Genomic DNA, 13,014 nt, shown 5'->3' with positions numbered 1-13,014 from the left:
TATGGTCGCCATTGTCGACTAGGCCGTTATCCGCTACACTGAGTAGGGTAAGGTCATGAACCCGTCGTCCCGATGCGAGTTAATAATATAGCTGTTCTGCGTGAAACTTCATATGCGTTGTATACTAGTGGTGTTGTTTTCTTGAGGTAGTCTACGACTATTCTTGGATGCCAAATCGGTGGTTTTGTAGGTTTAGTCTTGCGGGTGGATATGGCTTTTAACATATTTTATGACGCACTACTATGTTACTGCTGTTGTCTTTACTAATCATAGGTTTGCAAAAGGTAGCTATGGCTGACTTATGTACAAGGATAGTGTTATATAAAAGACCTTCCTTATTGTACAAATGACCCAGGTATCTAGCCACTTCAATCGGTTCGGGGGTATTATAGCTTATCGATTTGGCAAGGCACCATATCTTCCATTTGTCCCATGCAGGTTTATAGGTCTTCAAAGTGGATGGTCGCCAGCCGCAAGTGAGAAGTGATCTGTCCTCTACCGACCAACTAGAAACCAACTCTGCCCACCCGAAATTATCCATAACTGGAGTGATAGGTCCCGGACTTGTGGAAGTGCGGGATCGGGTTGGGTGGTTCCAGTGATCTCTGCTATAGGTCTGCGCTCCAAAAACACTTCTTCCACCATGGGGCCACTAGTAAATATTTTGCCCTTGCCGTGTTCAGGTGTGCCAATACCTCTGGAATTAGATTCGGTGGCGTGAATATCCAGGCTAGTTTGAAGTCCCACTGACGACTGAAGGCATCGTGGAACAGTGCAAGGGCATCGTTCGGATTTCGTGAGACATACGTTGTCACAACATGGGCTGTGTTGGACGCGAACAGGTCTACGTCTGGGAGTCCCCATCTTTGAAATATGGGAGTTGTAGCCGCCATAACTAATGCCATTCTGGGATAATTTTTCTGCGTGAGAAATGGTCTGCCACGCAGTTGTATTTGCCTGGAAGGTACTGTGCAGTCAATGATATACTGGCCTGGTTGGTGATTTCCAGAATCTGTCGGCAAAGACGTAGTAGGGTTGCGGACTTTGTGCCCCCTTCGTTGTTGATGTAGGCCACCACTGTTTTGTTGTCGGTTTGTAGGAGTTATTCTGATCCACTGAGCGTTTGCTCCCGGAGTTTTATGGCTGAGAGTACTGCATACAGCTCCTTTCGGTTGGAGTTCCACGTGGATTGGCCTTGCGTCCATGTACCTGATAGGTGGTACTCGTCTAACTGCGCTCCCCAGCCTGAATCGGCTGCGTCTGTGGCGAGGAAGTAATTGTAGGTTGCCCTGTGAATCTTTCCTGAGGAGCCCACCACATGATGTCCTCTCGAGCTTGTGGTGAAATCGATGTTGTTCGGTGAGGGTGGTTCCTTCACAATTTTGCGCTCGTACGTTGTGGACGTCGGCAATGCAACCTCCCCTGTGGAGTGACGAAGGTTGCAAAGTTGAGTCGCCCGAGGAGGCGTTGGGCCTGCTTGAGTGACCAACTGCCTTTTTGGATCTGCAATTGCAGGTGGTGACGAAGTGATGTGCACTTCTCTGTTGATAGATATTTCCGATTGTTGTGAGTATTCCATGTGATACCCAAGAACTTCCGTTGTTGGCTCGGGATTAGACAAGATTTTTGCTTGTTGATTATTCAGCCTAGTGCCTGCATGAAATCTATGATATTTGTCAGTTGCGACAGAAGAATCTCTCTGGACTGATTTGCCATCAGAAAGTCGTCTAAGTAAGTGACGATTCTCATACCTTTTCCTCGTAGGTGTTCGGCCACCCAGTTTGTTAATGAGGCAAACAGTATTGGTGCTGCCGACAGTCTGAACGGCAGGCATGTGAATTGCAGGAGTTCTCCTTGGTTAACTAGCCGAAGGAATCGGTGATGTTGTATAGCTGTAGGTACGCTTGGCTTATGTCTATTCTTACTAACCAGTCTTCCCTTTGCAGGAATGTTGGGACCTTGAAATGGTGGAACAGTTTGAACGGCCTTGGTTGTAGTAAACCGTTTAGGCGTTTTAGGTTGAAGACGGGTCGTTGACTGCCGTCTTGCTGCCTTACTAGGAACAGGGTTGATAGGAAGCTCGGAGATGGCTCTGCCGATTCTAATACTCCCGATTTCTTCAATTCCGCGATTTGTGAAGTGATCTCCGGCGATTGTCCGTTTGGAAATTTTTCTAGAATTGTACGGAAGGTATTATTAGAGTGGGTTTCTTGATAAACGGAATACGGGTTCCCATTATTATTTTTAATAATATTGGTGGTGCACCCTTGGGCTGCCAGATTTCCTGGAAATACTGGAGGCGTACCCCTGTGAACGTGGTGAGTGAGACCCGGTCACCTGCGTCTAGGGTAAGTGCCCCTCGCACCACCTCGGTTACCTCTGGGAAAATCTCGGTTGGATGGGCGTGGGCCTCTCGGCAAGCCACCCCTAACCTGGTCTGACATCCTCCTCGTGTATCCCTGCCTCCGAAAGGTGTCCTTGTGTCCACCTGTCGAAGTGCTAGGTTGACTCTCCACCCTGTCCTGGTCAACCACTGATCGAAGACCTCCTCGCGACCCCCACCTCTCTAAAAAAACCGCCAGTTGATCTTTGTTGAAGATGTGTTCGGTGCTAGGTGGAATCTTTGTAAGAGCCTCTCGCGTAAAGGTGTCTTTTATTACCGAGATGATTTTCTGTCGCCTCGTCTGAATCAACTTTGCCCGTTTTCCACAAAGGATTCGGGTGACGTCCTCAGACACTGTTGAGTGCTGACGAGTTCCCGAACTCCTTTACGTCCGTCTCAAAATGAGCCGTACCAATGGTGTGGTCGCTGACAGAGTCGACCACTCGCTGTAACGAGTCCCGAATGCACTCCTTTTGTGCGAGCATCGCATTTTGGAAGCCGGCGATCGTACCCTCCATCAGATGAATGGTTTGCGATTAACGATCGAAGGGGCGTAATTCATCGTTGAGTCCCACCTCAACGAAGGTCGGGGCCGCCAAATACTGTTTTTCGGTTTCAGCATAGCGAACCCCCGCCCAATTATCCGTGTCAAAAAGCTGGAGCCTGGTAAGTTCCGCTACCCGAGTTTTGTCTGGCGTCGGAAAAGCAGGCTCCTGTACTATAACACTAAATACAGGCAACGGAATCCTCTTGGGTTTTTCCGCTGGTTCGGGCCTTGCGGGCGGCCGTAAAAAACTTACCGGAGAGTCGATGCTCACCGTCGGCTTCTGCGGAGTAGGTACCACTGCAGGTAGACCCTGTTGGGTCAACATTGAAAAGATTTGCGTTACCTTATTGTCCAGTGACATTACTGACGCCCTCAGTTCACTGACATTCACAGGTTCCTCCATCAGTAATTCCGAATCGTTCGAGTCGGTTTCCATCGCCAGTCCTTCCGCGACGTTGCTGTCTTCGTTGCACTTCATTTTAATGGACAAATTCAAAATTTTACTGTACTTTCGTAAGACTCAATTTTTCCGCTTGCGAACAAAGGAAAAAAATAATGGACGTCACCAACGGAAGCATCAGTCCTACCAGCCTGCTAAACAAGATGAGCAACCAGAGAGGGGAGGTGGTGAAAAATACGGAAAATCGTACGTCATCAATTTATTATGATTTACCCATTAATCTTCGGAATAGTCGCCATGAAGTTTACTGATTCGTCCTTTCTTTGAGTAAACTTAATTTTACAAAATGGTTAGATTCTAATATAGACGCCTTAAAATTTTGGTGTCGAAAGGGTTAAATATTTATGTGCACTGTGCTTTATGTTTATTTTAATCCAATGCTGCTTAGTCATACTATAATTATTATTTATTGTTAATATTTAAATGTCTGGGAACTAACTTTCATTGCAATAATGCAAGGTCTTTCATACTATGAGAACATTTTCTCGTGTCTATTTCAATTTGCAGAGAAACTGAAGAGAAAAACAATAATCGGAAAATTGTTTTTTTTTGTAAAATTTTTGATCAATATCTCGTTTGAGAGGTAAACTAACTAGCAAAAAGACCTGGATTTCATGATTTCAATTTAATTTAAAAGTCACATGAAGTCATAAAGTTTAAATTTTTATTTAAAAGCATAGCATAAGGGCAAAAGGGCGTACTCCACAGAGATTATCTTTAGACTTTTTCATGGGGAATAGTAATTATTGTATTTAAGAATATAATCAATAAAGAAGTAGCTTACAAAAGAATCTATTTCAAGTGATTTATGTAGATTTTACATTTATGAAGGTAACTGACAAATAAAGGTGTATTGAAACTTTTTATTAAAAATCATACACATCAGTTAGGAGTTTATATCAGCGTGTTCATTTTTGACCCTGCCCCTAACACTGAGCGGTGAAATGCTGGATTAACAAAAAATGGGAGTTAACAAAAAAAAGAGTAGGAATGTAGTAAAAAAAATATTTATTATGGAATAATCTTAGTTTGATTTATTTTACATTTCATTTTTACAATAATAACAGTACGACAAATTAATAACAAAATAGTATAATGTAAAAAATAATAATATATAATTAATTAATAATAATAATACAGTTTTTTCTGGACGGAATATGTAGAATATTTTATAGAAAAAATAATGTATGTATAATTTTTAAACTAATTGCATTCCGAGTCATTCGATTATGATTCAAATCATTTAATTGACAGTCACGTAAAAGATTCATCATGATAATAATTGTTCTGATAGTCTAGTGATTCATTCCTCATTGGAGTCATTCATTAATAAAAAATACAATGATTGTATATATATGTCACAAGTCGAAAATAATATCATATTATATTTCGTAAAATATGTAGTAATTTGTGATTCAACTAACCACGATAAGAGTTTCCTGGAAAAAGGATAGTGCCATGCATTTATAAATTGTGTGACATTTTTGACTTCTATTGAAGGTTTGCGACCAAATTGCAGCATGTCTCCCGGGGACTTGTATCAGATCACTGACGCCATTGATCCACTTATGGAAGCTGCATAGCCAAGCCAGTTTCCATCTACCTTCAATCTTTCATTGCGGTAATTATGGCCAAAGTATGCAGCGTTTATAATAGTAAATTTTCATGGTTAATAAAGTCAAGTTATTGATCGGTCTAGGATACACCACCATATAGAAAAATCTATAAATTAAAGTGGACACGTCAGCAGAATAGGTTAAAAATACATTTGCAATACATTTTACTTCTCCCTCGGGACCCCATGTCTGATGATCATGACCCAGATGATTTGGCTGTCGTCAATCCTATTAGACGCATTTTAGTAATTTTAATAACATCTTTGCTCTTCCAAATTGGTCACAGCTTTGACATACTTCCACCTCTGTCAAAAATACACTACTCAATAGACATATTTGCTGTCCACTTCTATGTTTTTCGGTACCAGACTGGGTTGCGGCATAGTAATATTATAATATTTATAATAATTATGATAAATGACTTCTCTTGGATATGTTTACCTGTAAGCCCTCATCGCAATGTAGGTAGAGTTAACTCTTTAGCCAGAGTTTATATTTGTCTGTTTACAAAAGAATCAACAAATATCATCATTAATTCATTCATTTTGTTGATATGTCACTTATTTTGTAAATGCATAACACGTTTTAAAATTAATAATTAGACATGACGTGTCTAATCTATTTGGTCCTTAATGTTACCAAATTAACAACCGTTAATATATATATTTTTAAATAGAGTTTCAAAATTCTAATATACATACATATATAGTTAAAGGCACTATGTATAATAAAAAAAAAAAATCACACAGGACAATGGTGCATAATACATACATACTATAATATTGAGTATGTTTTGATAGATAAGACACATTTTTAATTAAAATATATATTATTACATATTCACATTGCTAATGAAAAAAATCCTCGATTATTAAAATGAAGCTGAAAGGATACTAATTATTTCATTATCTATAAATCATTTTACATTACAGATTCATAGTAGCAAATATCAAACTATCACACTTGTGTGCTCCGAGTTATATTTGTAAGGGCTGCATTGAGATAAAAAAAAATGCCTTGTATTATTGTAACATTGCAAATACCACTAAACCGTACGTACAGTATAATGAAATAGTCCGTGTACGTCAGCGTGTTTCAATGCTGCCATGGCATAGAATATTATTATAAAGTAAGTTACGTTTATTGGCAAGACTCATCTTGAAAAATCGTAACACGGACGTATCACATTTAATATTCATATATAATATTTTACAAACAATGAACTGTTATTCACAGAAAACAAAATTTTCACACCGAATTCACTCGACCACAAGCTTAGTTGTGTAACGAGAAATGGGTAACTTTTAATATCAGCCCGGACACCAGTGGCAAAGAGTGGAGATAGTCTGATAAAATCTGACATAAATAGTGCATACTAAACTTTGTCAGTTATATTGGTTGGTTTTTAAAATTCAATTAAACCATCATAGTGGAGGTGAGCTGTGCAGATCTGACAAAAATATTGTGCACTTTGTCAGTCATACTTAATTGAAGTAATAGTATAAGTTACCCCTGTGTAAACCAGACTATTATGGCTCGGTTTTCGCAAGGTTTAATTGAATTTAAAAAACAAACCATCACTATCTGCAATGGCTGCCAATGCAATGGCACTTCTATCTAGTGCTGTAATATAATAAGAAAATACAAAAACTTTACCTTTTAGGCACGCCGAAATAAATAGACTTAATTTTGATGGAACAACATAACGTCAATATTGTTATACGATTCCGTCTGACTATACAGTAGCAATGATATTATGACCACCAAAAAATAATTATAAATATCATTTAAAAATGATATAATAATGAAGGCACTCTTCAATATAGGTACATTATGTAATGACAAATATGTGCATATATATATATATTGCAGTCAATTTTGTTATGTGTAATATTTTAAAAACAATATTTAAAATTATTTAAACATGTTGAATGTTTGAGATTCATTTATCCTCAACTTTTTGTGGGTTCCACGAGTCTCTTCTAAATCGGACGAATCTATGCAGAATAGCAAACAGCCCTCATCGACATTCGGCAACAATTGAAAATCAACCCCAAATCACAAATTAACCTGTTGCAATTCTCGAAGGAATTGTGAATATATTTATATTGTAGAACTACACGCCACCACCAGTTTTTATACATATTAAACGCGTGAATTATGATTGTAACAATCCATAGATTCCATTGAAATTTTGTAGATGTCACTGTTTTCTCACACTGGGTACTTTAAATATGCATTGAAAAAGTTGGAAGCCTTCTAACTTTACGCATATTGCACATGCATGTTAAAATTGTCGGCACATTTAGTGTTCACTTATTATACATTTTTATCATCGCGTCATCTACAGATGTCCGATAGGGGTTTAACTGTATAATTACAATAATTTCTTTGCACGCTAGGGCGGTACTTAATATATTAATACATATTGGTTTAGTATGACATGACGAAACAGTATTGCAAAAGTCGATCTATCTCAATTCATCGGTCATGTGGGTTGGTTGTTTTTCTGCATAAATACGTACGTCCAATTGCAGTGAATTAAGTTTTCAACTCAGCATTCATACATACTTATAATACTAAGTCATCAACCCTAACTAACAAGTATTATAATGACTTCTGTGTAAAAATAAAAAGATGACAAGTGCCATGTCAAAATTGACAAATTACTAAATTAATAAGCTGTAGGTACATAAATAAACAATGGTTTTCGGTCGGTTAATATTATCAGAGATGATTTGAAACTTAACTAAGGCGGATACACAACTCGTTTGGCAGTTACTGAGTCAAATTTTAACTGGCAGATAGACACTTCTAGAATCTAAATCAACTCCAATGTGATATTAGCAACAATTCTGATACATACATTTTATTACATTATCATGGGATTTTAACACACTTCTTTCATTTGATAGATGAATGAACAGTTAAGCTAAGGACCTGAGTTTCTTTTTTACAAATAATTATTAACAACTACGCTATTTGTGTTTTCAAATTCCCAAATACAAGTTCGCGAAACCTGGTTACAAAATCACTGCGTAAGAGTCACATGACAATGAAAAAAATACACTGATGACAAAAAAAATTAATGTACTTATCTACACCTTGGAAACCTGGACATTTCCACTACGAAATGAAAATTTATGCAAGAAAAATTCTCAATCGTATTGATGGGTCATTCATAAGACAGTAATAATTAGAAGAGAAGATATGATGTTGAGCTCTATGGTCTGTACAAATATTGCAGAGCAATTCAATCCGGTAAGATTAAAAAACTGCATCAGCTAGGTCTTGTGTACTTGCACCGAATTGGAAAACAGTTGACGAAACCAGAATTCATTCCGGACTTATGATGATGTCTCATCATATTCGAAAATACCTTTCAAATCATTTAGTAAATACCCATGAGCTACTCGTAATAGATATATGCTGTCCACTTGTTTGAATTTATATCGATATCAATCACCACCATTATGCTGTAGACTCCGCTTGTGAATTGTACGTTGTTTTCACATATTAACACATCATAAACCTAGATATCGGTATGACCGCCGACGTACGACACCTTCCGTTCTTCCAATCCGTACGAGGATTGGTCTCTGCTCTGGATTTCGTTAAGTTTCTTGTATCGGTGTACTCTGGCTTCGACCAGGAACATGATGCCGGCTGGGAAGAGAAGGAGGACTCCGATCACGCCGATGGCATACGCCCAACCGATGTCGTTGTGCTCCCAGTTCGGCATCCAGTCTCTGCCGTCGCCCCTCGCGCCGAATGTTATCACCGCTATTAAGCCGCTCAGACCTAGAATAAGGAAATAATAATTCATATATCAAAAGATACAGTGCGGTTGCCGAAAATATATCTCATATCACTGATGAGCAGCCTGTCATAAATGGCTTGAGGTCAATTTCAATCATTAGCATTTTCATTAAAATTACTTGGCAAAAATCAGCAGGAAGCAATATATGAATACCACAGGTGGGGTGTCGTTGTGTCTCTGACGACTGTTATGCATACTGATGACCTAATTACCAGCTTTACTTTCATATATAAAAGCACGTCTCACGTTCATGGAGGGTTTCTCTCCAACATTTTTTATTCAATAAAAACCCGTTAATTCTAAATCGACATGACCGAAAATCGGAAAAAAAATCGAATTATGAAATACACAACGTATGGCAAAAATGCTGGAAATTTCTAACATTGGTTTCATTTCCAATACAATTTCTTTCATATTAATATCAGTGGTGACTATTATGGTTCATTCATCGAATTAGTGGAAATGCCATAAATAGATTTTGTGAATTTTAGTGAACACTTTGATTTACGGTGAATTTCGAATTCGTATTAACATGGTTTTATTGTAGGGCTTCTAAATGGCCTAGGAAATTTGGTTTCTGCTCAATATCCATAATATTTACCTGCTATAACTAGGTCCGCCCCAAGGGTGAGGAGAAGCAGTATAAATCGGTCATGGTCCCTGCTGCAGCCGGAATACAGAACGAGCAAGATCACAGCGATGAGGCAGAGGGTAAATGTAACAGTGAAAAAGAACTGTGTCGCCACGAAGAAACCTGGGAGAAGCAGGTCGTGGATGATGTAATACTCCTCTTCGAAGATCCACCAACAGGCATTGAATTTTACGTCATTGTACCAATGCCTCGGATCGTCAAAGTTCTGGAAGCACACTTGCCATAGACCTGAAAGAAAATTCAGAATATAATAAAGTTTGATTATGACAAGATGAAGCACATGTAGACTGGTACAAGTCGGTTATGGGCTAACACATTTTCAAAATAGCCGATATACTGGATTATGTGTAGTTAGTTAAAGCACTATAATCCCAATATTCTGAGCTTATGGGTGGCATCTATTGACATTTTTTTGAATCTCTCTCCCAAAATGACGGGACATTTGATATTGAAAATCAAGCGGTCCGTTTTGTTCGTCTACGAAATATATTGTCTCACATAGCCTGGCGATGTATTATTGTATTTGTAATAGCACTTATGGCATTTTTGAAAGCGCCCGCGATGGATAAGTTGTAAAGTGTCCACTTATAAAGCCGCAGGTCACAGGTTCGAATATTGCATCTGGCAAATTCATGCTGTAGTTATATGTATGTTTGGATCCAGAGCAAGATTGAGCAAGCGGGTAATACATCTTCCTGAATCCGGTTTTTAACAACATTCATATCATTTTAGCTTACATAAATGTAAGAAGTTAATGTTTCAATATGTCCAATATTTGAGCAAGTATAATAGAGAATCATAATCGAATAGATCGTCTACTACTACATACGAATAAGCACGAGTTATTTATGAAAACATAATTATATTGTATGCCTGACTGTTCAACAGATAATTTCTCATGAGAAATTCCACCATAAAATGGTTTTTCATAAAAGAATTGAGCCATGTAATATTATCGATCCTAAAATATCGTTATTGTTTAACATGTATAGTAAATAATCTGTGCAAATTACATCCGTTCAAACGGTTATTTAGGATAACAAATGGTGCCACACCTACTTGTTTTGATACACTAATAAGGCATGTTTACATACCTAGTCTTATGAATTTTGGGTTAACGAGCTTCCCGTCGGTCTCCAGCCAGCACGGAGACACGAACGAGATGAACACGAACAGAAAAGCTATCACAAAAAAGCCTAGAGCGAATAGCCCTGTTTTTGATTTTCCCATTTTTGAGGTGATGTTTCGTCAAATTCTTGTGTACGCTCGCCCTGATGACACATTCAATGTTGCAAGTCGTCGCTCAATAGACAATAATAGTAAATAAATTAATTTACTTACCATAAACAACTAGAATAATATTTTCAGTTTACTTGGACAACATTAATATTACAATATGACTGTGTTGCAATTTTGTTTTTTGTATTGTTATTAAAAATAAAATACTTACTTCCATTCGCATTATTCTTTCTTACCCTGAATCCCAATAAAGTTTTTATTGCGGGAACTTTTTATAATGAAAATACGTGTATCAAATTGGTTGTAAGCTGAAGTATAGATAAACAAAAATACTCAGTGGGGCGTTTTTATCTCCGAGCACGACCCATTTGCAGCAAAGTATACCTAATTTCAGAGAGATATAACTTTGGTTCACAAAACGAGTACGCACTGACATTGTGTGCTCCCTCTGTGGGAGGAGTCCAATCTCTTTGTAACAATACCTATCATTTTGTAATTTATTAAAAATACCCTTTTCTTTTATTTTCAGTTTTCTTCGAACCTACAGATTTGCGGAAAGCAACGAAGCCATTCAAGATAAATAATGGAAAATTCGTGAATTTCGCGTCGCCTAATTTGAACGAGCTTTTTTCTATAGCTGTGTTTTTAGGATTTAAAAATATCGATAAGCCTAATCAAAATGATATTAATGGTATTCTAAGTATTGCTAGTTACGTCGCTGATTATGTAGATACATTAATATTAACAATAGGTAAAGTGGGAGTTATTGTCATAAGAAAAGCTGACCCTGATCAATTATTTTATTCAATGCGAAACGGTAAGTTTGTTTATGAGAAACATTCTAAAAAGTTGCAAGCGAGACTTTATAGAATTCAAGAAGTCGACAATGTTGTAAACGTGTCCGGCGCTGGAGATTGCTTAGCTGCTGGATTTATAGCAGGAATGCTTCAAGGAATGAACGAGCAAACTTGCATGTCGATCGCTTTTCAATCAGCTAAAACTACGTTGCTTTCAAATGAGGCAGTTCCTGATAAAATGTTTTTTGATCACACACATCAATGTTGGAACGAAAAATGTAAATTTCAAACATTGATGTAAGTAATTTCTATTTTTATGCGTATTATAAACTTTCTATGTAAGTATCGAACAGGGCTTCGAGCCGGAACTGAAAACCGGAACCGAATTGAAAAAAATGACAGTTCTTTTCGGTTCGGCACATATTCAAACACGCGTGTCATGATTTTACTCCCTAGTTATGCCCACAGTTAGTCATTGACGGAAATACCAATTCGACGAGCAGAATACATATTATTACGTAGGTGTACAAAATAAAAAATATGCTGCTATTTTTCATTTTGATATAATATGTGTATCAAGTTCAAGACGCAAAGAAATCTCGACACAATTCTCATAATTTATAATTACTAACAATTATTTAAAACAAAAAATATGACTACAGCCCTGCGCTTCAGCGTGACCATCGGTTTCGGAGCGTAGCACCGGGCTATTATACGAGTATCATAAAATGTTTTGATAAAATTTTTAATACAAATACAACATTTAAAAATTAATCACTCGGGTCTGAACCGAAAACCGTTATTTTTGTCTGCAAAAACCGGAATCGAACCGATATTATATTTTTTTACTCGAACCGAAACGAAAACCGAAACGAAAAAAATAACGGCTCGAAGCCCCGATATCAAACGTATGTTTTTAATTATATAAACCTGATGTTGAATTCGATGACCTAATGAAATATGAATTAATCAATATTATTTTAATGTTATTGTATTTTCTTTATTTTTATAAAAAATAAAACAATATTTTTATGGGAGTTGGGTCTCATTGGTTATGATATTATGATTGTTACTATAAATGGTTACTATAATGTTGTATCTCCCTCGGTGTGTGCTGTGTTGTATTGTATTGTATGGAGGAATATGCGTGCGGAGATGCTGGTCTAGATGTGTCAGAGGTGTCAAGTGGTTTTAAAATTATTTACATTTGGGAGCCATGTGGAAGCTCGCTCAATGCGCGCAGTGAATGTATTTGGAGTGGTGATTCTCTATATGTGTCTGTTTGAAGTATGTGAACTTGTGATGGTGTATGGCTGTCGAGTGGAGTGGTGTAGAATGTATTGTTTGCAAATGCGCCCCATCATAATCTGCGTTATTAGACCGCTCTACTCGCAAATGATCCGCTACTGATGAAAACACAGCGGGGTTATTGGCTGATCTGGAAGCCAAGGGTGGACCACCGCTAGTTCTCAATATGCTGGCTCCTTCTGCCGTATCAGC

At 37.7% G+C, this 13,014-nt stretch overlaps 1 protein-coding gene across 1 annotated transcript; it reads right to left on the bottom strand.

The window, feature by feature from the left end:
- Positions 1-5,864: 5,864 nt before the first annotated feature.
- On the bottom strand, positions 5,865-10,786 carry kune (claudin). The gene is made up of 3 exons (XM_085951400.1): positions 10,573-10,786; positions 9,428-9,706; positions 5,865-8,807 (listed from the first exon to the last, which is right to left on the bottom strand). The coding sequence occupies exons 1-3, from the start codon at positions 10,706-10,708 to the stop codon at positions 8,539-8,541; spliced, it is 684 nt and encodes a 227-aa protein (XP_085807526.1). The 5' UTR covers positions 10,709-10,786; the 3' UTR covers positions 5,865-8,538.
- Between the last annotated feature and the right edge of the window lie 2,228 nt (positions 10,787-13,014).

This window comes from Rhyacophila brunnea, unplaced genomic scaffold, assembly GCF_057557595.1.
Source record: "Rhyacophila brunnea isolate RB1 unplaced genomic scaffold, BYU_Rbru_1.0 scaffold_24, whole genome shotgun sequence".
NCBI classification, from domain to species: domain Eukaryota; kingdom Metazoa; phylum Arthropoda; class Insecta; order Trichoptera; family Rhyacophilidae; genus Rhyacophila; species Rhyacophila brunnea.
Note: the sequence above shows the minus strand (reverse complement) of the source record. Positions and strands in the feature narration are given on the sequence as shown.